This window comes from Oncorhynchus clarkii, chromosome 27 (assembly GCF_045791955.1).
Source record: "Oncorhynchus clarkii lewisi isolate Uvic-CL-2024 chromosome 27, UVic_Ocla_1.0, whole genome shotgun sequence".
NCBI lineage: Eukaryota > Metazoa > Chordata > Actinopteri > Salmoniformes > Salmonidae > Oncorhynchus > Oncorhynchus clarkii.
This window is the reverse complement of record NC_092173.1, coordinates 35022730-35050578: the sequence shown is the minus strand read 5'-3', so window position 1 is coordinate 35050578 and position 27849 is coordinate 35022730. Positions and strand designations below refer to the sequence as shown.

General features: G+C 47.9%; 1 protein-coding gene across 1 annotated transcript; it reads left to right on the top strand.

Moving 5' to 3' along the window:
• The first annotated feature begins 235 nt into the window (after positions 1 to 235).
• Positions 236 to 27849, top strand: LOC139386057 (RAB38a, member RAS oncogene family). The gene is made up of 3 exons (XM_071131471.1): positions 236 to 434; positions 6187 to 6467; positions 27697 to 27849. The coding sequence occupies exons 1-3, from the start codon at positions 236 to 238 to the stop codon at positions 27847 to 27849; spliced, it is 633 nt and encodes a 210-aa protein (XP_070987572.1).

Below are 27849 nucleotides of genomic sequence, written 5' to 3'. Positions count from 1 at the left end.
ACTCAAGGAGAGACTTCAGTCTTCAGATGGGGTAGCCCAGCCCCACGCGCTCACGTCTCTGACCTCGCGCTGAGCCCGGCGAGTCACAAGGTCCCGATGTTCACTTTTCTTCCCCACTTCTCTGGGCGTTCCTTCCGGATCGTTAGCGCGCACCGCTCCTCATTCTCGCGCCTTATCTTCTCCCCCTCTCCCCTCACTGCGTATTAATGCTCTACCGTAGCGCTCCGCGGTCGCCATGCAGAACAACTACAAGGAGCACCTCTATAAGATCCTGGTAATAGGGGACTTGGGGGTGGGGAAGACTAGCATCATCAAGCGCTATGTTCACCAGAACTTCAGCCCCAACTACCGGGCCACGATAGGAGTGGACTTCGCCCTGAAGGTCCTTAATTGGGACCAAGAGACTGTTCGGCTACAGTTATGGGACATAGCAGGTAGGAGACTCATTACGCTTGACAGTAATCAAATGGGAACACAGGCAGGCCCGTTTTGATGTTATGGTATTTGGCCACTTGACGTTCCAGCGTAAGCCGCAGGTAGGGAACTGTAGTGGTCTCGGGTCGGCGGTTCCGTTCACTACATACTAGTTTCTTTGGAGTGGTCATTAGACTATCAACATGATTGGATTTGTATACTGACGGCCACGTACAGTATCAGACCTACGTATTATCAATGTTTCATAGGCCAACGATTCTGTTCGTGTGCAAATGAAGCGTGGACAGTAAGGCCTATACACATACGGTGTTCATCGAACCTCAAGTAAGTGTTGATTATTGGAGAAATTCCTCTGACGCTCCCTGGCCTGCTGCGTGCGCTCTCCATCTCCAGTCCCATGCGCTCTGGCCTATACAGTCGGGGCGCACGCCCGCATGTACAGTCATGTGTCTAGCACTCGTGACGGAGATTTGGGGCTCAGAATGGGCTTATTGTGAATAAGAACCGACAGGATTCTTCTGGGATCAGGAATGCCGTCTCCACCTTCTGCTGTGCGGCCTTTTGTATTCAGATGGCTTAATGCGTTGCTTCATTTAGGTACATTTAGATGGATATTGTGTACCGTTTTCTCATAGCCTTATTGAAATGGTTGTATTCCCTAATGAGACATTATTGCAACGTCCCAGTCTAAGTATGGCCTATGCTAAGAGGTCTCAACCTTCCTGGTACAGGGGTTTTGACTGTTCACCATGCCACTACTTGATCAGAACCATTCAAAGTTTTGGAATGAAACAGAACTAGCAGCATTCTGTGCACCAACAAAAAACGTTGAGCCAGGAGAACTCATGTTGAAGTGGTCAACTTAAATTGAAAATAGGAGTGTGTCATGTGGATGGTTGCTCAGCTGATACTGTCACTTGGTAGGCAGCTGATGTTAATTCAGACTGGAGTTTCTGCCTGGCCTGAACTAGCCTTGCTCCAATAATCATGCCCTGGTAGAATGTCACACCTAGGCCCGATCCCAGATGTACCTGTAGTCTAGACCCTATGTCCTATGGACTTGTGGAGATCTGAGCGTATTTGACAGGTGGAAGATTCAGCATATTGCTTTTACAACTCAAATCCACTCAATCATGTGTAGGGCTCTAGACAGTGGAAACATCCGTTTGTCTTGAGTAATAGTAAAGATACCTTAATAGAAAATGACTCCAGTGAAAGTAACCCCGTAAAATACTACTTGAGAAAGTATTAAACATACTTAAAAAAGCATATATGTAGTCTTTTCAAATTCCTTATATTAAGTAAATTAATGGTATGTTATAAAAAAAAAAAAAAATTGCAGATAGCCAGAGGCACACTCCAAACACTAATGTGTGTTTAGTGAGTCCGCCACATCAGAAGCGGTAGGGATGATCAGGGATGTTCTCTTGATAAGTGTGAATTAGACCATTTTCCTATTCTACTCAGGATTCACAATGTAACAATGTATGGAGTAAAAAGTAGATTATTTTCTTTAGGAATGTACAAAAGCAAAAGTTGTCAAAAACATAAATAGAACAGTAATGTACCTCAAACTACATTTTGAATGTCAGCATTCACATTTCAAGACGTGACATGCAAAACATATCTTAACTAGATTGGTGACATGCAAAACATATCTTAACTAGATTGGTGACATGCAAAACATATCTTAACTAGATTGGTGACATGCAAAACATATCTTAACTAGATTGGTGACATGCAAAACATATCTTAACTTGATTGGTGACATGCAAAACATATCTTAACTTGATTGGTGACATGCAAAACATATCTTAACTTGATTGGTGACATGCAAAACATATCTTAACTTGATTGGTGACATGCAAAACATATCTTAACTTGATTGGTGACATGCAAAACATATCTTAACTTGATTGGTGACATGCAAAACATATCTTAACTTGATTGGTGACATGCAAAACATATCTTAACTTGATTGGTGACATGCAAAACATATCTTAACTTGATTGGTGACATGCAAAACATATCTTAACTTGATTGGTGACATGCAAAACATTTTGGGACGATGTCAACAATGAAACTTATGAAACCAATACCGCAATATAGTTTTTGGGTGGCGTTTTCCTTTAAGTAGTACTTTAAAGTATTTTTTATGAAGTACTTTACACCACTGGATCTAGGGGGGGCATTTGGGATTGGGCCCTATCAAAGACTATGGCATTGAACAAACTGGTAAACAGCTTTGATAATGACTATAGAAGTCAGTGATAATGTCTGAACACACTGGTAAACAGCTTTGATAATGACTATAGAAGTCAGTGATAATGTCTGAACACTGGTAACAGCTTTGATAATGACTATAGAAGTCAGTGATAATGTCTGAACACTGGTAAACAGCTTTGATAATGACTATAGAAGTCAGTGATGGGAGAGGGAGTCAGAGTAAAACATTCCACGTGTACTTATTACACTGCTTTTAGCAGAGGAATTTACACACACGATGTCCTCTTTCTCGCTCTCTCTCTCTCTGGTGGTCACCATCTCTCCCTCACGCACTCTCCCTTTCTCTCCCTCCCCTCTCCCTCTAGCTCTATAATAATAGTTGTCTGTGTGAAATTCCCCATCAGACTCCTTTGTCATGTTATTTGTGCTGTCTTTGGAAAAACCATTACTACAGCATATTGACTCTGTACCGGTACCCCCTGTATATAGCCTCCACATTGACTCTGTACCGGTACCCCCTGTATATAGTCTCCACATTGACTCTGTACCGTAACACCCTGTATATAGTCTCCACATTGACTCTGTACCGGTACCCCCTGTATATAGTCTCCACATTGACTCTGTACCGTAACACCCTGTATATAGTCTCCACATTGACTCTGTACCGTAACACCCTGTATTTAGTCTCCACATTGACTCTGTACCGTAACACCCTGTATATAGTCTCCACATTGACTCTGTACCGTAACACCCTGTATATAGTCTCCACATTGACTCTGTACTGTAACACCCTGTATATAGCCCCGCATATTGACTCTGTACCGTAACACCCTGTATATAGTCTCCACATTGACTGTACCGTAACACCCTGTATATAGCCTCCACATTGACTCTGTACTGGGACCTCCTGTATATAGCCTCCACATTGACTCTGTACCGGTACCTCCTGTATATAGCCTCCACATTGACTCTGTACTGTAACACCCTGTATATAGCCTCCACATTGACTCTGTACCGGTACCCCCTGTATATAGCCTCCACATTGACTCTGTACTGGTACCTCCTGTATATAGCCTCCACATTGACTCTGTACTGTAACACCCTGTATATAGCCTCCACATTGACTCTGTACTGTAACACCCTGTATATAGCCTCCACATTGACTCTGTACCGGTACCCCCTGTATATAGCCTCCACATTGACTCTGTACCGGTACCTCCTGTATATAGCCTCCACATTGACTCTGTACTGTAACACCCTGTATATAGCCTCCACATTGACTCTGTACCGGTACCCCCTGTATATAGCCTCCACATTGACTCTGTACTGGTACCTCCTGTATATAGCCTCCACATTGACTCTGTACTGTAACACCCTGTATATAGCCTCCACATTGACTCTGTACTGTAACACCCTGTATATAGCCTCCACATTGACTCTGTACCGGTACCCCCTGTATATAGCCTCCACATTGACTCTGTACTGGTACCTCCTGTATATAGCCCCGCATATTGACTCTGTACCGTAACACCCTGTATATAGCCTCCACATTGACTCTGTACCGGTACCCCTGTATATAGCCTCCACATTGACTCTGTACTGGTAGACCCTGTATATAGCCTCCACATTGACTCTGTACTGATAGACCCTGTATATAGCCTCCACATTGACTCTGTACTGGTAGACCCTGTATATAGCCTCCACATTGACTCTGTACTGGTAGACCCTGTATAAAGCCTCCACATTGACTCTGTACTGATAGACCCTGTATAAAGCCTCCACATTGACTCTGTACTGATAGACCCTGTATATAGCCTCCACATTGACTCTGTACTGGTAGACCCTGTATATAGCCTCCACATTGACTCTGTACTGGTAGACCCTGTATATAGCCTCCACATTGACTCTGTACTGGTAGACCCTGTATATAGCCTCCACATTGACTCTGTACTGGTAGACCCTGTATATAGCCTCCACATTGACTCTTTACCGTAATACCCTGTATATAGCCTCCACACTGACTCTGTACCGTAACACCCTGTATATAGCCTCCACATTGACTCTTTACCGTAATACCCTGTATATAGCCTCCACACTGACTCTGTACCGTAATACCCTGTATATAGCCTCCACATTGACTCTTTACCGTAATACCCTGTATATAGCCTCCACACTGACTCTGTGCCGTAATACCCTGTATATAGCCTCCACTCTGACTCTGTACCGTAACACCCTGTATATAGCCTCCACATTGACTCTGTACCGGTACACCCTGTATATAGCCTCCACATTGACTCTTTACCGTAATACCCTGTATATAGCCTCCACACTGACTCTGTGCCGTAATACCCTGTATATAGCCTCGACTCTGTACCGTAACACCCTGTATATAGCCTCCACTCTGACTCTGTACCGTAATACCCTGTATATAGCCTCCACTCTGACTCTGTACCGTAACACCCTGTATATAGCTCTGCTACCGTTATTTTACTGTTGCTCTTTAATTATTTATTACTTTTATTTCCTTTTTTTTGTTGGTATTGTTCTTTAAACTGTATTGCTGGTTAAGGGCTTGTAAGTAAGCATTTCACCTGTTGTATTCGGTGCAGGTGACAAATAACATTTGATTTGATCTGTGTGTGGCGTGAGATGTACCCTGCTGGTCCACCTTGTCGTATTTTACCGGGAATGGTTTAGGAATCCCCGACTGTGACCAGGACTGTGTAGTGGACTCTTTGCCCTGAGGCAATAGGTAACTTTCATCTCAGTGGTGTTACCAGGGCTTACGATATGGTATTAGGGTCAGGGATGGTGTGGCAACATGACAAGCATGTTCTATCACAAGGCCATACCGTCTACTACTACTGTCAGTACTAACCAACAACACTGTGTGTGTGTCAGGTCAGGAGAGCTTTGGGAACATGACGAGGGTCTACTACTACTGTCAGTACCAACCAACAACACTCTGTGTATGTCAGGTCAGGAGGGCTTTGGGAACATGACGAGGGTCTACTACTACTGTCAGTACTAACCAACAACACTGTGTGTGTGTCAGGTCAGGAGGGCTTTGGGAACATGACGAGGGTCTACTACTACTGTCAGTACTAACCAACAACACTGTGTGTGTGTCAGGTCAGGAGGGCTTTGGGAACATGACGAGGGTCTACTACTACTGTCAGTACCAACCAACAACACTGTGTGTGTGTGTCAGGTCAGGAGGGCTTTGGGAACATGACGAGGGTCTACTACTACTGTCGGTACTAACCAACAACACTGTGTGTGTGTGTCAGGTCAGGAAGGCTTTGGGAACATGACGAGGGTCTACTACTACTGTCAGTACTAACCAACAACACTGTGTGTGTGTGTCAGGTCAGGAGGGCTTTGGGAACATGACGAGGGTCTACTACTACTGTCAGTACTAACCAACAACACTGTGTGTGTGTCAGGTCAGGAGCGATTTGGGAACATGACGAGGGTCTACTACTACTGTCAGTACTAACCAACAACACTGTGTGTGTGTGTCAGGTCAGGAGCGATTTGGGAACATGACGAGGGTCTACTACCGTGAAGCCATGGGGGCGTTCATCGTTTTTGACATGACCCGGCCTTCCTCCTTCGAGGCTGTCACCAAGTGGAAGGAGGACCTGGACTCTAAACTCACACTGGCCAATGGGAAAAATGTGGCCGCTGTGCTATTGGCTAATAAGTGCGACCAGGGGCGGGACGTGCTGACCAACAACGGGATCCAGATGGAGAAGTTCTGTCAGGAGAATGGCTTTGTGGGATGGTACGAGACCTCTGCCAAGGTGAGAATACGCATCCGCACACACGCAATCACACACACGCAATCACACACACGCAATCACACACACAAATACAGTGCCTTGCGAAAGTATTCGGCCCCCTTGAACTTTGCGACCTTTTGCCACATTTCAGGCTTCAAACATAAAGATATAAAACTGTCTTTTTTTGTGAAGAATCAACAACAAGTGGGACACAATCATGAAGTGGAACGACATTTATTGGATATTTCAAACTTTTTTAACAAATCAAAAACTGAAAAATTGGGCGTGCAAAATTATTCGGCCCCTTTACTTTCAGTGCAGCAAACTCTCTCCAGAAGTTCAGTGAGGATCTCTGAATGATCCAATGTTGACCTAAATGACTAATGATGATAAATACAATCCACCTGTGTGTAATCAAGTCTCCGTATAAATGCACCTGCACTGTGATAGTCTCAGAGGTCCGTTAAAAGCGCAGAGAGCATCATGAAGAACAAGGAACACACCAGGCAGGTCCGAGATACTGTTGTGAAGAAGTTTAAAGCCGGATTTGGATACAAAAAGATTTCCCAAGCTTTAAACATCCCAAGGAGCACTGTGCAAGCGATAATATTGAAATGGAAGGAGTATCAGACCACTGCAAATTTACCAAGACCTGGCCGTCCCTCTAAACTTTCAGCTCATACAAGGAGAAGACTGATCAGAGATGCAGCCAAGAGGCCCATGATCACTCTGGATGAACTGCAGAGATCTACAGCTGAGGTGGGAGACTCTGTCCATAGGACAACAATCAGTCGTATATTGCACAAATCTGGCCTTTATGGAAGAGTGGCAAGAAGAAAGCCATTTCTTAAAGATATCCATAAAAAGTGTCGTTTAAAGTTTGCCACAAGCCACCTGGGAGACACACCAAACATGTGGAAGAAGGTGCTCTGGTCAGATGAAACCAAAATTGAACTTTTTGGCAACAATGCAAAACATTATGTTTGGCGTAAAAGCAACACAGCTCATCACCCTGAACACACCATCCCCACTGTCAAACATGGTGGTGGCAGCATCATGGTTTGGGCCTGCTTTTCTTCAGCAGGGACAGGGAAAATGGTTAAAATTGATGGGAAGATGGATGGAGCCAAATACAGGACCATTCTGGAAGAAAACCTGATGGAGTCTGCAAAAGACCTGAGACTGGGACGGAGATTTGTCTTCCAACAAGACAATGATCCAAAACATAAAGCAAAATCTACAATGGAATGGTTCAAAAATAAACATATCCAGGTGTTAGAATGGCCAAGTCAAAGTCCAGACCTGAATCCAATCGAGAATCTGTGGAAAGAACTGAAAACTGCTGTTCACAAATGCTCTCCATCCAACCTCACTGAGCTCGAGCTGTTTTGCAAGGAGGAATGGGAAAACATTTCAGTCTCTCGATGTGCAAAACTGATAGAGACATACCCCAAGCGACTTACAGCTGTAATCGCAGCAAAAGGTGGCGCTACAAAGTATTAACTTAAGGGGGCTGAATAATTTTGCAATTTTTCAGTTTTTGATTAGTTAAAAAAGTTTGAAATATCCAATAAATGTCGTTCCACTTCATGATTGTGTCCCACTTGTTGTTGATTCTTCACAAAAAAATACAGTTTTATATCTTTATGTTTGAAGCCTGAAATGTGGCAAAAGGTCGCAAAGTTCAAGGGGGCCGAATACTTTCGCAAGGCACTGTAAGTAGTTTCATGAAAACTTCTTATCACACCTACACACACTGGCACACACACTCACCTTCCACAGCTGTGGAGTTTCACAGATGAACGAAAAGTGAGCGCAGTCTGTTGGATCAAAGTCAAAACACAGACAGACACACTCGCTCAGACACACTCGCTCAGACACACACACACACACACTCACACACACACACACAAAACTCTCCTGTCCTGACAACTCGTGTGCCAGTGGAGCTCAACATTCTGTGAGTCAGAAGAAGGTGAAAGGTCGTTACCGTGGTTTAGAGGTGCCTTTCATGCTGAAAAGTTGTACCTGTCCAGACGTTAGTTCAACATATACTTTCACCTTTCCAGTCGGATTGATGAATGGGAGAGGGAGAAGCCATTAGTAAGGGAACTACTCCTTGGAATGGAATGTAGTCTTCAGTCTCTTCACTCAAAAACAAGATAGTGGTGTAGAGAGTGGTGTAGAGAATAGAGAGTGGTGTAGAGAATAGAGAGTGGTGTAGAGAGTGGTGTAGAGAATAGAGAGTGGTGTAGAGAATAGAGAGTGGTGTAGAGAATAGAGAGTGGTGTAGAGAATAGAGAGTGGTGTAGAGAATAGAGAGTGGTATAAAGAGTGGTATAGACAGTAGAGAATGGTATAGAGCGTGATATAGAGAGTGATGTAGAGTTGTTTAGAGAGTGATGTAGAGTTGTTTAGAGATTGGTGTAGAGAATAGAGAGTGGTGTAGAGAATAGAGAGTGGTGTAGAGAATAGAGAGTGGTGTAGAGAATAGAGTGGTGTAGAGAGTGGTGTAGAGAATAGAGTGGTGTAGAGAATAGAGAGTGGTGTAGAGAATAGAGAGTGGTGTAGAGAATAGAGAGTGGTATAAAGAGTGGTATAGACAGTAGAGAATGGTATAGAGCGTGATATAGAGAGTGATGTAGAGTTGTTTAGAGAGTGATGTAGAGTTGTTTAGAGATTGGTGTAGAGAATAGAGAGTGGTGTAGAGAATAGAGTGGTGTAGAGAATAGAGAGTGGTGTAGAGAATAGAGAGTGGTGTTGGAGAATAAAGAGTGGTATAAAGAGTGGTATAGACAGTAGAGAATGGTGTAGAGAATAGAGTGATGTAGAGAGATGTTTAGAGAGTGATGTTTAGAGTGTCGTTTAGAGTGATGTAGAGAGTGGTGAAGAGAGTTGTGTAGAGTATTGTAGAGAGTGATACAGAAAGATGTTGAGAGTGATGTAGAGAGTTGTTTAGAGTGATGTACAGAGTGTTGAAGAGTTGTGTAGAGTTGTTTGAACAGTTGTTTAGAGAGATATGTAGAAAGTTGTTTAGAGGGTGATGTAGAGACATGTTTAGAGAGTGATGTAGAGAGTGGTTTAGAGAGTTGTTTAGAGAGTGATGTACAGAGTGTTGAAGAGTTGTGTAGGGATTGATGTAGAGAGTGATACAGAAAGATGTAGAGAGTTGTTTAGAGAGTGATGTACAGTGTTGAATAGTTGTGTAGGGAGTGATACAGAAAGATGTAGAGAGTTGTTTAGAGAGATATGTAGAAAGTTGTTTAGAGGGTGATGTAGAGAGTTGTGTAGAGTATTGTCGAGAGTGATACAGAAAGATGTTGAGAGTGATGTAGAGAGTTGTTTATAGAGTGATGTAGAGTGATGTAGAGGGTGATGTAGAGGGTGATGTAGAGGGTGATGTAGAGGGTGATGTAGAGGGTGATGTAGAGAGTTGTTTAGAGAGTGGTGTTGAGAAGAGAGTGGTGTAGAGAATTGAGAGTGGTTGAGAGTGATAGTGGTGTAGAGTGGTGTAGAGAATAGAGAGTGGTGTAGTGGTTTAGAGAGTAGAAAGTGGTGTAGAGAATAGAGAGTGGTGTAGAGAATAGAGAGTGGTGTAGAGAATAGAGAGTGGTGTTGGCGAATAAAGAGTGGTGTAGGGAGTAGAGCTTGGTGTATAGAGTGGTGTAGGGAGTGGTGTAGAGAGTGGCGTAGAGAGTAGACAGGGGTGTAGAGAATAGAGAGTGGTGTAGAGAATAGAGAGTGGTGTAGTGGTTTAGAGAGTAGAGAGTGGTGTAGAGAATAGAGAGTGGTGTAGAGAATAGAGAGTGGTGGAGAGTGGTGTAGAGAATAGAGTGGTGTAGAGTGGTGTAGAGAATAGAGTGGTGTAGTGGTTTAGAGAATAGAGAGTGGTGTAGTGAGTGGTGTAGAGAACAGAGTGGTGTAGTGAATAGAGAGTGGTGTAGTGGTTTAGAGAATAGAGAGTGGTGTAGTGGTTTAGAGAGTGGTGTGGTGGTTTAGAGAGTAGAGAGTGGTGTAGTGGTGTAGAGAATAGAGTGGTGTAGTGGTTTAGAGAGTAGAGAGTGGTGTAGTGGTTTAGAGAGTAGAGAGTGGTGTAGAGAATAGAGAGTGGTGTAGTGGTTTAGAGAGAGGTGTAGTGGTGTAGAGAATAGAGAGTGGTGTAGAGAGTGGTGTAGAGAATAGAGAGTGGTGTAGAGAATAGAGAGTGGTGTAGAGAATAGAGAGTGGTAGAGAATAGAGTGGTGTAGAATAGAAAGTGGTGTAGAGAATAGAGCGTGGTGTAGAGAATAGAGAGTGGTGTAGAGAGTGGTGTAGAGAATAGAGAGTGGTGTAGAGAGTGGTGTAGTGGTTTAGAGAGTAGAGAGTGGTGTAGAGAATAGAGAGTGGTGTACAGAATAGAGAGTGGTGTAGAGAGTGGTGTAGAGAATAGAGAGTGGTGTAGAGAATAGAGAGTGGTGTAGAGAATAGAGAGTGGTGTAGAGAGTGGTGTAGAGAGTGGTGTAGAGAATAGAGAGTGGTGTAGAGAGTGGTGTAGAGAGTGGTGTAGAGAATAGAGAGTGGTGTAGAGAATAGAGAGTGGTGTAGAGAATAGAGAGTGGTGTAGAGAATAGAGTGGTGTAGAGAGTGGTGTAGAGAATAGAGAGTGGTGTAGTGGTTTAGAGAGTGGTGTAGTGGTGTAGAGAATAGAGTGGTGTAGTGGTTTAGAGAGTAGAGAGTGGTGTAGTGGTTTAGAGAGTAGAGAGTGGTGTAGAGAATAGAGAGTGGTGTAGAGAATAGAGAGTGGTGTAGTGGTTTAGAGAGTGGTGTAGTGGTGTAGAGAATAGAGAGTGGTGTAGAGAATAGAGAGTGGTGTAGAGAATAGAGCGTGGTGTAGAGAATAGAGTGGTGTAGAGAGTGGTGTAGAGAATAGAGAGTGGTGTAGAGAATAGAGAGTGGTGTAGAGAATAGAGAGTGGTGTAGAGAATAGAGAGTGGTGTATAGAATAGAGTGGTGTAGAATAGAAAGTGGTGTAGAGAATAGAGCGTGGTGTAGAGAATAGAGAGTGGTGTAGAGAATAGAGTGGTGTAGAGAGTGGTGTAGAGAATAGAGAGTGGTGTAGTGGTTTAGAGAGTGGTGTAGTGGTGTAGAGAATAGAGTGGTGTAGTGGTTTAGAGAGTAGAGAGTGGTGTAGTGGTTTAGAGAGTAGAGAGTGGTGTAGAGAATAGAGAGTGGTGTAGTGGTTTAGAGAGTGGTGTAGTGGTGTAGAGAATAGAGAGTGGTGTAGAGAATAGAGAGTGGTGTAGAGAATAGAGCGTGGTGTAGAGAGTGGTGTAGAGAATAGAGAGTGGTGTAGAGAATAGAGTGGTGTAGAGAGTGGTGTAGAGAATAGAGAGTGGTGTAGAGAATAGAGAGTGGTGTAGAGAATAGAGAGTGGTGTAGAGAATAGAGAGTGGTGTATAGAATAGAGTGGTGTAGAATAGAAAGTGGTGTAGAGAATAGAGCGTGGTGTAGGGAATAGAGAGTGGTGGAGAGTGGTGTAGAGAATAGAGAGTGGTGTAGAGAGTGGTGTAGTGGTTTAGAGAGTAGAGAGTGGTGTAGAGAATAGAGAGTGGTGTAGAGAATAGAGAGTGGTGTAGAGAGTGGTGTAGAGAATAGAGAGTGGTGTAGAGAATAGAGAGTGGTGTAGAGAATAGAGAGTGGTGTAGAGAATAGAGAGTGGTGTAGAGAGTGGTGTAGAGAATAGAGAGTGGTGTAGAGAGTGGTGTAGAGAATAGAGAGTGGTGTAGAGAATAGAGAGTGGTGTAGAGAATAGAGAGTGGTGTAGAGAATAGTGGTGTAGAGAGTGGTGTAGAGAATAGAGAGTGGTGTAGAGAATAGAGAGTGGTGTAGAGAATAGAGAGTGGTGTAGAGAATAGAGAGTGGTGTATAGAATAGAGTGGTGTAGAATAGAAAGTGGTGTAGAGAATAGAGCGTGGTGTAGAGAATAGAGAGTGGTGGAGAGTGGTGTAGAGAATAGAGAGTGGTGTAGAGAGTGGTGTAGAGAATAGAGAGTGGTGTAGAGAATAGAGAGTGGTGTAGAGAATAGAGAGTGGTGTAGAGAATAGAGAGTGGTGTAGAGAGTGGTGTAGAGAGTGGTGTAGAGAATAGAGAGTGGTGTAGAGAGTGGTGTAGAGAATAGAGAGTGGTGTAGAGAATAGAGTGGTGTAGAGAATAGAGAGTGGTGTAGAGAATAGAGTGGTGTAGAGAGTGGTGTAGAGAATAGAGAGTGGTGTAGAGAATAGAGAGTGGTGTAGAGAATAGAGAGTGGTGTAGAGAATAGAGAGTGGTGTATAGAATAGAGTGGTGTAGAATAGAAAGTGGTGTAGAGAATAGAGCGTGGTGTAGAGAATAGAGAGTGGTGGAGAGTGGTGTAGAGAATAGAGAGTGGTGTAGAGAGTGGTGTAGTGGTTTAGAGAGTAGAGAGTGGTGTAGAGAATAGAGAGTGGTGTAGAGAATAGAGAGTGGTGTAGAGAGTGGTGTAGAGAATAGAGAGTGGTGTAGAGAATAGAGAGTGGTGTAGAGAATAGAGAGTGGTGTAGAGAATAGAGAGTGGTGTAGAGAGTGGTGTAGAGAGTGGTGTAGAGAATAGAGAGTGGTGTAGAGAATAGAGAGTGGTGTAGAGAATAGAGAGTGGTGTAGAGAATAGAGAGTGGTGTAGAGAATAGAGTGGTGTAGAGAGTGGTGTAGAGAATAGAGAGTGGTGTAGAGAATAGAGTGGTGTAGAGAGTGGTGTAGAGAATAGAGAGTGGTGTAGAGAGTGGTGTAGAGAATAGAGTGGTGTAGAGAATAGAGAGTGGTGTAGAGAATAGAGAGTGGTGTAGAGAATAGAGAGTGGTGTAGAGAATAGAGCGTGGTATAGAGAGTGGTGTAGAGAATAGAGAGTGGTGTAGAGAATAGAGAGTGGTGTAGAGAGTGGTGTAGAGAATAGAGAGTGGTGTAGAGAATAGAGAGTGGTGTAGAGAATAGAGTGGTGTAGAGAATAGAGAGTGGTGTAGAGAGTGGTGTAGAGAGTGGTGTAGAGAATAGAGAGTGGTGTAGAGAGTGGTGTAGAGAGTGGTGTAGAGAATAGAGAGTGGTGTAGAGAATAGAGAGTGGTGTAGAGAATAGAGTGGTGTAGAGAGTGGTGTAGAGAATAGAGAGTGGTGTAGAGAATAGAGTGGTGTAGAGAGTGGTGTAGAGAATAGAGAGTGGTTTAGAGAGTGGTGTAGAGAATAGAGAGTGGTGTAGAGAATAGAGAGTGGTGTAGAGAATAGAGTGGTTTAGAGAGTGGTGTAGAGATTAGAGAGTGGTGTAGAGAATAGAGAATGGTGTAGAGAATAGAGCGTGGTATAGAGAGTGGTGTAGAGAATAGAGAGTGGTGTAGAGAATAGAGAGTGGTGTAGAGAGTGGTGTAGAGAATATAGAGTGGTGTAGAGAATAGAGAGTGGTGTAGAGAATAGAGAGTGGTGTAGAGAATAGAGAGTGGTGTAGATAATAGAGAGTGGTGTAGAGAGTGGTGTAGAGAATAGAGAGTGGTGTAGAGAGTGATGTAGAGAATAGAGAGTGGTGTAGTGGTTTAGAGAGTAGAGAGTGGTTTAGAGAATAGAGTGGTTTAGAGAGTGGTGTAGAGATTAGAGAGTGGTGTAGAGAATAGAGAGTGGTGTAGAGAATAGAGCGTGGTATAGAGAGTGGTGTAGAGAATAGAGAGTGGTGTAGAGAATAGAGAGTGGTGTAGAGAGTGGTGTAGAGAATAGAGAGTGGTGTAGAGAATAGAGAGTGGTGTAGAGAATAGAGAGTGGTGTAGAGAATAGAGAGTGGTGTAGATAATAGAGAGTGGTGTAGAGAGTGGTGTAGAGAATAGAGAGTGGTGTAGAGAGTGATGTAGAGAATAGAGAGTGGTGTAGTGGTTTAGAGAGTAGAGAGTGGTTTAGAGAATAGAGAGTGGTTTAGAGTGGTTTAGAGAGTAGAGAGTGGTGTAGAGAATAGAGAGTGGTGTAGAGTGGTTTAGAGAGTAGAGGGTGGTGTAGAGAATAGAGTGCTGTAGAGAGTGATAGTGATATTGAGTGATAGAGAGTGATATAGAGAGTGATAGTGACGTAGAGAGTGATATAGAGTGATTGTGATGTTGAGTGATAGCGACGTATAGAGGGATATAGAGAGTGATAGTGACGTAGAGAGGGATATAGAGAGTGATAGTGACGTAGAGAGTGATATAGAGAGTGATAGGTACGTAGAGAGGGATATAGAGAGTGATAGTGACGTAGAGAGTGATATAGAGAGTGATAGTGACGTAGAGAGTGATAGTGACGTAGAGAGGGATATAGAGAGTGATAGTGACGTTGAGAGTGATATAGAGTGATAGTGATGTTGAGTGATAGCGACGTATAGAGGGATATAGAGAGTGATAGTGACGTAGAGAGGGATATAGAGAGTGATAGTGACGTAGAGAGTGATAGGTACGTAGAGAGGGATATAGAGAGTGATAGTGACGTAGAGAGTGATATAGAGAGTGATAGTGACGTAGAGAGTGATAGTGACGTAGAGAGTGATATAGAGAGTGATAGTGACGTAGAGAGGGATATAGAGAGTGATAGTGACGTAGAGAGTGATAGTGACGTAGAGAGTGATAGTGATATAGAGAGTGATAGTGACGTAGAGAGTGATATAGAGAGTGATAGTGATGTTGAGTGATATAGAGTGATATAGAGAGTGACAGTGACGTAGAGAGTGATATAGAGAGTGATAGCGACGTAGAGAGTGATATAGAGAGTGATAGTGACGTAGAGAGTGATATAGAGAGTGATAGTGACGTAGAGAGTGATAGTGACGTAGAAAGGGATATAGACAGTTATATAGAGCGTGTTATAGAGAACAGTTAGACAAGTCCTTGAGCCTTTCAGTAGTTGAGTTCTCAAGTCCATCTCCCCAAAGGTTACATTACTACATCCTAGTGGAAATTCAAAAAACAACTTATTTTCTCAGAAAGAGCTTTGTGTGTGTGTGTGTGTGTCATGTGCCTGCTATTAGATAAAGCCCCCGTCTGTTACATGAACCCATTCTGAATTAGAGTGTGTGTTTATTTCTGTATTTCTGTATTGTTTGTGGTGATACAAGCCTATTACAGGAGTCTACGAACAAGCTTTTGTTCTGATAATAGGTGATGTGAATGTCACGACTTCCACTGTCGAAAGCTCCTCTTCCTGTTCGGGCGGCGCTCAGCGGTCGACGTCACCGGTCTACTAACAGATTCCCTCTTCCTGTTCGGGCGGCGCTCGGCGGTCATCGTCACCGGTCTACTAACAGATTTCCTCTTCCTGTTGGGGCGGCGCTCGGCGGTCATCGTCACCGGTCTACTAACAGATTCCCTCTTCCTGTTGGGGCGGCGCTCGGCGGTCATCGTCACCGGTCTACTAACAGATTCCCGTTTCCTCTTCCTGTTCGGGCGGCGCTCGGCGGTCTACTAACAGATTCCCTTTTCCTCTTCCTGTTCGGGCGGCGCTCGGCGGTCATCGTCACCGGTCTACTAACAGATTTCCTCTTCCTGTTCGGGCGGCGCTCGGCGGTCATCGTCACCGGTCTACTAACAGATTCCCGTTTCCTCTTCCTGTTCGGGCGGCGCTCGGCGGTCGTCGTCAACGTTCTACTAACAGATTTCCTCTTCCTGCTCGGGTGGCGCTCGGCGGTCTACTAACAGATTCCCTTTTCCTCTTCCTGTTCGGGTGGCGCTCGGCGGTCATCGTCACCGGTCTACTAACAGATTCCCTCTTCCTGTTCGGGCGGCGCTCGGCGGTCATCGTCACCGGTCTACTAACAGATTTCCTCTTCCTGTTCGGGTGGCGCTCGGCGGTCATCGTCACCGGTCTACTAACAGATTTCCTCTTCCTGTTCGGGCGGCGCTCGGCGGTCGTCGTCAACGTTCTACTAACAGATTTCCTCTTCCTGTTCGGGCGGCGCTCGGCGGTCATCGTCACCGGTCTACTAACAGATTCCCTTTTCCTCTTCCTGTTCGGGCGGCGCTCGGCGGTCATCGTCACCGGTCTACTAACAGATTTCCTCTTCCTCTTCCTGTTCGGGTGGCTCTCGGCGGTCATCGTCACCGGTCTACTAACAGATTCCCTCTTCCTGTTCGGGCGGCGCTCGGCGGTCATCGTCACCGGTCTACTAACAGATTCCCGTTTCCTCTTCCTGTTCGGGCGGCGCTCGGCGGTCGTCGTCACCGGTCTACTAACAGATTTCCTCTTCCTGTTCGGGCGGCGCTCGGCGGTCGTCGTCACCGGTCTACTAACAGATTTCCTCTTCCTGTTCGGGCGGCGCTCGGCGGTCGTCGTCACCGGTCTACTAACAGATTTCCTCTTCCTCTTCCTGTTCGGGTGGCTCTCGGCGGTCATCGTCACCGGTCTACTAACAGATTCCCTCTTCCTGTTCGGGCGGCGCTCGGCGGTCATCGTCACCGGTCTACTAACAGATTCCCGTTTCCTCTTCCTGTTCGGGCGGCGCTCGGCGGTCGTCGTCACCGGTCTACTAACAGATTTCCTCTTCCTGTTCGGGCGGCGCTCGGCGGTCGTCGTCACCGGTCTACTAACAGATTTCCTCTTCCTGTTCGGGCGGCGCTCGGCGGTCGTCGTCACCGTTCTACTAACAGATTCCCTTTTCCTCTTCCTGTTCGGGCGGCGCTCGGCGGTCATCGTCACCGGTCTACTAACAGATTTCCTCTTCCTGTTCGGGCGGCGCTCGGCGGTCATCGTCACCGGTCTACTAACAGATTCCCGTTTCCTCTTCCTGTTCGGGCGGCGCTCGGCGGTCGTCGTCAACGTTCTACTAACAGATTTCCTCTTCCTGCTCGGGTGGCGCTCGGCGGTCTACTAACAGATTCCCTTTTCCTCTTCCTGTTCGGGTGGCGCTCGGCGGTCATCGTCACCGGTCTACTAACAGATTCCCTCTTCCTGTTCGGGCGGCGCTCGGCGGTCATCGTCACCGGTCTACTAACAGATTTCCTCTTCCTGTTCGGGTGGCGCTCGGCGGTCATCGTCACCGGTCTACTAACAGATTTCCTCTTCCTGTTCGGGCGGCGCTCGGCGGTCGTCGTCAACGTTCTACTAACAGATTTCCTCTTCCTGTTCGGGCGGCGCTCGGCGGTCATCGTCACCGGTCTACTAACAGATTCCCTTTTCCTCTTCCTGTTCGGGCGGCGCTCGGCGGTCATCGTCACCGGTCTACTAACAGATTTCCTCTTCCTCTTCCTGTTCGGGTGGCTCTCGGCGGTCATCGTCACCGGTCTACTAACAGATTCCCTCTTCCTGTTCGGGCGGCGCTCGGCGGTCATCGTCACCGGTCTACTAACAGATTCCCGTTTCCTCTTCCTGTTCGGGCGGCGCTCGGCGGTCGTCGTCACCGGTCTACTAACAGATTTCCTCTTCCTGTTCGGGCGGCGCTCGGCGGTCGTCGTCACCGGTCTACTAACAGATTTCCTCTTCCTGTTCGGGCGGCGCTCGGCGGTCGTCGTCACCGTTCTACTAACAGATTCCCTTTTCCTCTTCCTGTTCGGGCGGCGCTCGGCGGTCGTCGTCACCGGTCTACTAACAGATTTCCTCTTCCTGTTCGGGCGGCGCTCGGCGGTCATCGTCACCGGTCTACTAACAGATTCCCTCTTCCTGTTCGGGTGGCGCTCGGCAGTCGTCGTCACCGTTCTACTAACAGATTCCCTCTTCCTGTTCGGGCGGCGCTCGGCGGTCGTCGTCACCGGTCTACTAACAGATTTCCTCTTCCTGTTCGGGCGGCGCTCGGCGGTCGTCGTCACCGGTCTACTAACAGATTTCCTCTTCCTGTTCGGGCGGCGCTCGGCGGTCGTCGTCACCGGTCTACTAACAGATTTCCTCTTCCTGTTCGGGTGGCGCTCGGCGGTCGTCGTCACCGGTCTACTAACAGATTCCCTTTTCCTCTTCCTGTTCGGGCGGCGCTCGGCGGTCGTCGTCACCGGTCTACTAACAGATTCCCGTTTCCTCTTCCTGTTCGGGCGGCGCTCGGCGGTCGTCGTCACCGGTCTACTAACAGATTCCCTTTTCCTCTTCCTGTTCGGGCGGCGCTCGGCGGTCTACTAACAAATTCCCTCTTCCTGTTCGGGCGGCGCTCGGCGGTCTACTAACAGATTCCCTTTTCCTCTTCCTGTTCGGGCGGCGCTCGGCGGTCGTCGTCACCGGTCTACTAACAGATTCCCTCTTCCTGTTCGGGTGGCGCTCGGCGGTCTACTAACAGATTCCCTTTTCCTCTTCCTGTTCGGGTGGCGCTCGGCGGTCGTCGTCACCGGTCTACTAACAGATTTCCTCTTCCTGTTCGGGCGCGCTCGGCGGTCATCGTCACCGGTCTACTAACAGATTCCCTTTTCCTCTTCCTGTTCGGGCGGCGCTCGGCAGTCATCGTCACCGGTCTACTAACAGATTTCCTCTTCCTGTTCGGGCGGCGCTCGGCGGTCATCGTCACCGGTCTACTAACAGATTCCCTTTTCCTCTTCCTGTTCGGGTGGCGCTCGGCGGTCTACTAACAGATTCCCTCTTCCTGTTCGGGTGGCGCTCGGCGTTCATCGTCACCGGTCTACTAACAGATTTCCTCTTCCTGTTCGGGCGGCGCTCGGCGGTCGTCGTCACCGTTCTACTAATTGATTCCCTCTTCCTGTTCGGGCGGCGCTCGGCGGTCGTCGTCACCGGTCTACTAACAGATTTCCTCTTCATGTTCGGGCGGCGCTCGGCGGTCGTCGTCACCGGTCTACTAACAGATTTCCTCTTCCTGTTCGGGCGGCGCTCGGCGGTCGTCGTCACCGGTCTACTAACAGATTTCCTCTTCCTGTTCGGGCGGCGCTCGGCAGTCGTCGTCACCGGTCTACTAACAGATTCCCTTTTCCTCTTCCTGTTTGGGCGGCGCTCGGCGGTCATCGTCACCGGTCTACTAACAGATTCCCGTTTCCTCTTCCTGTTCGGGTGGCTCTCGGCGGTCGTCGTCACCGGTCTACTAACAGATTCCCTTTTCCTCTTCCCGTTCGGGTGGCGCTCGGCGGTCATCGTCACCGGTCTACTAACAGATTCCCGTTTCCTCTTCCTGCTCGGGTGGCTCTCGGCGGTCGTCGTCACCGGTCTACTAACAGATTCCCGTTACCTCTTCCTGCTCGGGCGGCGCTCGGCGGTCGTCGTCACCGGTCTACTAACAGATTCCCTTTTCCTCTTCCTGTTCGGGTGGCGCTCGGCGGTCGTCGTCACCGTTCTACTAACAGATTTCCTCTTCCTGTTCGGGCGGCGCTCGGCGGTCTACTAACAGATTCCCTTTTCCTCTTCCTGTTCGGGTGGCGCTCGGCGGTCATCGTCACCGGTCTACTAACAGATTTCCTCTTCCTGTTCGGGCGGCGCTCGGCGGTCGTCGTCACCGGTCTACTAACAGATTTCCTCTTCCTGTTCGGGTGGCGGTCGGCGGTCATCGTCACCGGTCTACTAACAGATTCCCTTTTCCTCTTCCTGTTCGGGTGGCGCTCGGCGGTCATCGTCACCGGTCTACTAACAGATTTCCTCTTCCTGTTCGGGCGGCGCTCGGCGGTCGTCGTCACCGGTCTACTAACAGATTTCCTCTTCCTGTTCGGGCGGCGCTCGGCGGTCGTCGTCACCGGTCTACTAACAGATTTCCTCTTCCTCTTCCTGTTCGGGTGGCTCTCGGCGGTCATCGTCACCGGTCTACTAACAGATTCCCTCTTCCTGTTCGGGCGGCGCTCGGCGGTCATCGTCACCGGTCTACTAACAGATTCCCGTTTCCTCTTCCTGTTCGGGCGGCGCTCGGCGGTCGTCGTCACCGGTCTACTAACAGATTTCCTCTTCCTGTTCGGGCGGCGCTCGGCGGTCGTCGTCACCGGTCTACTAACAGATTTCCTCTTCCTGTTCGGGCGGCGCTCGGCGGTCGTCGTCACCGTTCTACTAACAGATTCCCTTTTCCTCTTCCTGTTCGGGCGGCGCTCGGCGGTCATCGTCACCGGTCTACTAACAGATTTCCTCTTCCTGTTCGGGCGGCGCTCGGCGGTCATCGTCACCGGTCTACTAACAGATTCCCGTTTCCTCTTCCTGTTCGGGCGGCGCTCGGCGGTCGTCGTCAACGTTCTACTAACAGATTTCCTCTTCCTGCTCGGGTGGCGCTCGGCGGTCTACTAACAGATTCCCTTTTCCTCTTCCTGTTCGGGTGGCGCTCGGCGGTCATCGTCACCGGTCTACTAACAGATTCCCTCTTCCTGTTCGGGCGGCGCTCGGCGGTCATCGTCACCGGTCTACTAACAGATTTCCTCTTCCTGTTCGGGTGGCGCTCGGCGGTCATCGTCACCGGTCTACTAACAGATTTCCTCTTCCTGTTCGGGCGGCGCTCGGCGGTCGTCGTCAACGTTCTACTAACAGATTTCCTCTTCCTGTTCGGGCGGCGCTCGGCGGTCATCGTCACCGGTCTACTAACAGATTCCCTTTTCCTCTTCCTGTTCGGGCGGCGCTCGGCGGTCATCGTCACCGGTCTACTAACAGATTTCCTCTTCCTCTTCCTGTTCGGGTGGCTCTCGGCGGTCATCGTCACCGGTCTACTAACAGATTCCCTCTTCCTGTTCGGGCGGCGCTCGGCGGTCATCGTCACCGGTCTACTAACAGATTCCCGTTTCCTCTTCCTGTTCGGGCGGCGCTCGGCGGTCGTCGTCACCGGTCTACTAACAGATTTCCTCTTCCTGTTCGGGCGGCGCTCGGCGGTCGTCGTCACCGGTCTACTAACAGATTTCCTCTTCCTGTTCGGGCGGCGCTCGGCGGTCGTCGTCACCGTTCTACTAACAGATTCCCTTTTCCTCTTCCTGTTCGGGCGGCGCTCGGCGGTCGTCGTCACCGGTCTACTAACAGATTTCCTCTTCCTGTTCGGGCGGCGCTCGGCGGTCATCGTCACCGGTCTACTAACAGATTCCCTCTTCCTGTTCGGGTGGCGCTCGGCAGTCGTCGTCACCGTTCTACTAACAGATTCCCTCTTCCTGTTCGGGCGGCGCTCGGCGGTCGTCGTCACCGGTCTACTAACAGATTTCCTCTTCCTGTTCGGGCGGCGCTCGGCGGTCGTCGTCACCGGTCTACTAACAGATTTCCTCTTCCTGTTCGGGCGGCGCTCGGCGGTCGTCGTCACCGGTCTACTAACAGATTTCCTCTTCCTGTTCGGGTGGCGCTCGGCGGTCGTCGTCACCGGTCTACTAACAGATTCCCTTTTCCTCTTCCTGTTCGGGCGGCGCTCGGCGGTCGTCGTCACCGGTCTACTAACAGATTCCCGTTTCCTCTTCCTGTTCGGGCGGCGCTCGGCGGTCGTCGTCACCGGTCTACTAACAGATTCCCTTTTCCTCTTCCTGTTCGGGCGGCGCTCGGCGGTCTACTAACAAATTCCCTCTTCCTGTTCGGGCGGCGCTCGGCGGTCTACTAACAGATTCCCTTTTCCTCTTCCTGTTCGGGCGGCGCTCGGCGGTCGTCGTCACCGGTCTACTAACAGATTCCCTCTTCCTGTTCGGGTGGCGCTCGGCGGTCTACTAACAGATTCCCTTTTCCTCTTCCTGTTCGGGTGGCGCTCGGCGGTCGTCGTCACCGGTCTACTAACAGATTTCCTCTTCCTGTTCGGGCGCGCTCGGCGGTCATCGTCACCGGTCTACTAACAGATTCCCTTTTCCTCTTCCTGTTCGGGCGGCGCTCGGCAGTCATCGTCACCGGTCTACTAACAGATTTCCTCTTCCTGTTCGGGCGGCGCTCGGCGGTCATCGTCACCGGTCTACTAACAGATTCCCTTTTCCTCTTCCTGTTCGGGTGGCGCTCGGCGGTCTACTAACAGATTCCCTCTTCCTGTTCGGGTGGCGCTCGGCGTTCATCGTCACCGGTCTACTAACAGATTTCCTCTTCCTGTTCGGGCGGCGCTCGGCGGTCGTCGTCACCGTTCTACTAATTGATTCCCTCTTCCTGTTCGGGCGGCGCTCGGCGGTCGTCGTCACCGGTCTACTAACAGATTTCCTCTTCATGTTCGGGCGGCGCTCGGCGGTCGTCGTCACCGGTCTACTAACAGATTTCCTCTTCCTGTTCGGGCGGCGCTCGGCGGTCGTCGTCACCGGTCTACTAACAGATTTCCTCTTCCTGTTCGGGCGGCGCTCGGCAGTCGTCGTCACCGGTCTACTAACAGATTCCCTTTTCCTCTTCCTGTTTGGGCGGCGCTCGGCGGTCATCGTCACCGGTCTACTAACAGATTCCCGTTTCCTCTTCCTGTTCGGGTGGCTCTCGGCGGTCGTCGTCACCGGTCTACTAACAGATTCCCTTTTCCTCTTCCCGTTCGGGTGGCGCTCGGCGGTCATCGTCACCGGTCTACTAACAGATTCCCGTTTCCTCTTCCTGCTCGGGTGGCTCTCGGCGGTCGTCGTCACCGGTCTACTAACAGATTCCCGTTACCTCTTCCTGCTCGGGCGGCGCTCGGCGGTCGTCGTCACCGGTCTACTAACAGATTCCCTTTTCCTCTTCCTGTTCGGGTGGCGCTCGGCGGTCGTCGTCACCGTTCTACTAACAGATTTCCTCTTCCTGTTCGGGCGGCGCTCGGCGGTCTACTAACAGATTCCCTTTTCCTCTTCCTGTTCGGGTGGCGCTCGGCGGTCATCGTCACCGGTCTACTAACAGATTTCCTCTTCCTGTTCGGGCGGCGCTCGGCGGTCGTCGTCACCGGTCTACTAACAGATTTCCTCTTCCTGTTCGGGTGGCGGTCGGCGGTCATCGTCACCGGTCTACTAACAGATTCCCTTTTCCTCTTCCTGTTCGGGTGGCGCTCGGCGGTCATCGTCACCGGTCTACTAACAGATTTCCTCTTCCTGTTCGGGCGGCGCTCGGCGGTCGTCGTCACCGTTCTACTAACAGATTCCCTCTTCCTGTTCGGGCGGCGCTCGGCGGTCGTCGTCACCGGTCTACTAACAGATTTCCTCTTCCTGTTCGGGCGGCGCTCGGCGGTCGTCGTCACCGGTCTACTAACAGATTTCCTCTTCCTGTTCGGGCGGCGCTCGGCGGTCGTCGTCACCGGTCTACTAACAGATTTCCTCTTCCTGTTCGGGCGGCGCTCGGCGGTCGTCGTCACCGGTCTACTAACAGATTCCCTTTTCCTCTTCCTGTTCGGGCGGTGCTCGGCGGTCGTCGTCACCGGTCTACTAACAGATTCCCGTTTCCTCTTCCTGTTCGGGCGGCGCTCGGCGGTCATCGTCACCGGTCTACTAACAGATTCCCTTTTCCTCTTCCTGTTCGGGCGGCGCTCGGCGGTCGTCGTCACCGGTCTACTAACAGATTCCCGTTTCCTCTTCCTGTTCGGGCGGCGCTCGGCGGTCATCGTCACCGGTCTACTAACAGATTCCCTTTTCCTCTTCCTGTTCGGGCGGCGCTCGGCGGTCGTCGTCACCGGTCTACTAACAGATTCCCGTTTCCTCTTCCTGTTCGGGCGGCGCTCGGCGGTCGTCGTCACCGGTCTACTAACAGATTCCCTTTTCCTCTTCCTGTTCGGGCGGCGCTCGGCGGTCATCGTCACCGGTCTACTAACAGATTCCCGTTTCCTCTTCCTGTTCGGGCGGCGCTCGGCGTTCATCGTCACCGGTCTACTAACAGATTCCCGTTTCTTCTTCCTGTTCGGGCGGCGCTCGGCGGTCATCGTCACCGGTCTACTAACAGATTCCCGTTTCCTCTTCTGTTGGTTATGTCTTATTGGTTTCACCTGTTTCACCTGTTTCTTGTTTGGGGTTTGGTTATGGTCTATTTAAGCCTGTTATGCCCGCCTACTTTTGTGTGGTCTTGTTTCTCTGTTCTGTGTTGTGGACGGTGTTGTTTGTATTTTTCCGGACTGTTTGTGACCTGTTTTGAGTCGGTCATTTAATTAGCCTGTTGTTTTGGCATGACCTTTTCTCACCGGAATAAATCTGTTTTTTCTTAAACCTCTGCTCTCTCACCCTGACTCCGCACCCACCACTCCTAGTTACGTAACAGTGAACGATTATTACAGGTCTCTCGCTCTGTGTGTATATGTGGTAATGTAAGAGGTTATTAGAGAGGAAGTCTGCTACAGACTTATGTCAAATCCTGATGAGCCCTCATGAATATTCAATATTCACCTGATTAATTCTGCTGCTCAGCTCACCACGTGATCGGAAGAAGAGTGTGTGTTTGTGTGTCTGTGTGTGTGGGCGAGGGTGTGTGTCTGTGTGCGGGCGAGGGTGTGTGTGTGGGCGAGGGTGCGTGCGAGGGTGTGTGTGTGGGCGAGGGTGCGTGCATGTCTGTGTGTGTGTGAGAGAGAGTGTGTGTGTGGGTGTCGCTGGCGAAGCAGCTGCTTGAAATATTCCTGAAATATTCTAAAATCAGACGGGAGACTTTTATCCCTGTCTTAATGTTCTTCATCTCATTGACTTCTCATTAGTGATCACTGACCCTGTCCTCTACTGACTTGAACCCATAGTTCATCTCAGCAGCGAAGGCTTCATTACAGAAACCACACCACCATATAAACATACAGATTTATGTTTTAGTCTCATTATCAAACAGTTGCAACTAGAGGTCGCCCTACGGCATGGCCGATTTAATTAGGGCCGATTTCAAGTTTTCATAACAATCGGTAATCAATATTTTTGGACGCCGATTATAGCCGATTACATTGCACTCCACGAGGAGACTGCGTGGCAGGCTGACTACCTGTTATACGAGTGCAGCAAGGAGCCAAGGTAAGATGCTAGCTAGCATTAAACTTATCTCATAAAAAACAATCAATCTTAACATAATCACTAGTTAACTACACATGGTTGATGATATTACTAGTTTATCTAGCTTGTCCTGCGTTGCAAATAAATTAAATTATCATCGAATCACAGCCTACTTCGCCAAACGGGTGATTTAACAAATGCACATTTGCAAAAAAACGCACAGTCGTTGCATCAATGTACCTAACCATAAACATCAATGTACCTAACCATAAACACCAATGTACCTAACCATAAACACCAATGTACCTAACCATAAACACCAATGTACCTAACCATAAACATCAATGTACCTAACCATAAACACCAATGTACCTAACCATAAACATCAATGTACCTAACCATAAACACCAATGTACCTAACCATAAACAACAATGTACCTAACCATAAACACCAATGTACCTAACCATAAACACCAATGTACCTAACCATAAACACCAATGTACCTAACCATAAACATCAATGTACCTAACCATAAACACCAATGTACCTAACCATAAACATCAATGTACCTAACCATAAACACCAATGTACCTAACCATAAACACCAATGTACCTAACCATAAACACCAATGTACCTAACCATAAACATCAATGTACCTAACCATAAACATCAATGTACCTAACCATAAACATCAATGTACCTAACCATAAACATCAATGTACCTAACCATAAACACCAATGTACCTAACCATAAACATCAATGCCTTTCTTTAAATCAATACACAAGTATATATTTTTAAACCTACATATTTAGTTAAAATAAATTCATGTTAGCAGGCAATATTAACTAGGGAAGTTGTGTCACTTCTCTTGCGTTCAGTGTAAGCAGAGTCAGGGTATATGCAGCAGTTTGGTCCGCCTGGCTCGTTGCCAACTGTGTGAAGACCATTTCTTCCTAACAACGACCGCAATTAATTTGCCAGAATTGTACAAAATTATGAAATAACAATAAAGGTTGTGCAATGTAACAGCAATATTTAGACTTATGGATGCCACCCGTTAGATAAAATATGGAACGGTTCTGTATTTCACTGAAAGAATAAACGTTTTGTTTTCGAAATGATAGTTTCCGGATTTGACCATATTAATGACCTACGGCTCATATTTTTGTGTGTTATTATATTATAATTAAGTCTATGATTTGATATTTGATAGAGCAGTCTGACTGAGCGGTGGTAGGCTCCAGCAGGCTCGTAAGCATTCATTCAAACAGCACTTTCCTGCGTTAGCTCTTCGCAATGCTTGAAGCATAGCGCTGTTTATGACTTCAAGCCTATCAACTCCCGAGATTAGGCTGGCAATACTAAAGTACCTATAAGAACATCCAATAGTCAAAGGTATATGAAATACAAATGGTATAGAGAGAAATAGTCCTATAATTTCTATAATAACTTCAACCTAAAACTTCTTACCTGGGAATATTGAAGACTCATGTTAAAAGGAACCACCAGATTTCATATGTTCTCATGTTCTGAGCAAGGAACTTAAACGTAAAAAAGCTAACATGGCACATATTGCACTTTTACTTTCTTCTCCAACACTTTGTTTTTGCATTATTTAAACCAAATTGAACATGTTTCATTATTTATATGAAACTAAATTGATTTTATTTATGTATTGTATTAAGTTAAAATAAAAGTGTTAATTCAGTGTTGTAATTGTTATTATTACAAGTATATATATAAAAATCGTCCGATTAATCGGTATCGGCTTTTTCTGGTCCTCCAATAATCGGTATTGGTGTTGAAAAATCATAATCGGTCGACCTCTAGTTGCAATAGGTAGGAGTTACAGATGAGCTTGTGAGCGTGTATGTGGGTGAGTGAGCGTGTATGTGGGTCAGTGAGTGAGTGAGTGTGTATGTGGGTTAGTGAGTGAGTGAGTGTGTATGTGGGTGAGTGAGCGAGTGAGTATGAGGGTGGATCTTCAACTTTTAGTTCATAGCATCAAAACGTCACACTGGCACAACTGGGGAGCCATACACTCACAGCCACAAACACACACTCACAGCCACAAACACACACTCACAGCCACAAACACACACTCACAGCCACAAACACACACTCACAGCCACAAACACACACTCACAGCCACAAACACACACTCACAGCCACAAACACACACTCACAGCCACAAACACACACTCACAGCCACAAACACACACTCACAGCCACAAACACACACTCACAGCCACAAACACACACTCACATCCACAAACACACACTCACAGCCACAAACACACACTCACAGCCACAAACACACACTCACAGCCACAAACACACACTCACAGCCACAAACACACACTCACAGCCACAAACACACACTCACATCGACGAAAAACTACACTCATATCCAGACAGAAACATGCAGTGGTCTTGGACAGTAATTCATCACATTATTTTCCTCTCTCTCTCTCTCTCTCTCTCTCCCTCTCTTTCTCTTTCTCTCTCTCTTTTTTTAGGAGAATATGAATATAGATGAAGCAGCTAACTGTCTGGTGAAGCACATCATCGCCAACGAGAATGATATCCTCCAATCAGAAGTCCCTGACACCGTCTCTCCGCAATTAAACTCTGTCAGGGGTGGGACCTGCTCCTCCTGTTTCAAATCATAG

Coding starts and splice junctions, on each gene's coding strand:
- LOC139386057 (XM_071131471.1), top strand. CDS start 236: ATGCAGAACAACTACAAGGAGCACCTCTATAAGATCCTGGTAATAGGG. Junction 435..6,186: donor ACAGTTATGGGACATAGCAG/GTAGGAGACTCA, acceptor TGTGTGTGTCAG/GTCAGGAGCGATTTGGGAAC. Junction 6,468..27,696: donor GGTACGAGACCTCTGCCAAG/GTGAGAATACGC, acceptor CTCTTTTTTTAG/GAGAATATGAATATAGATGA.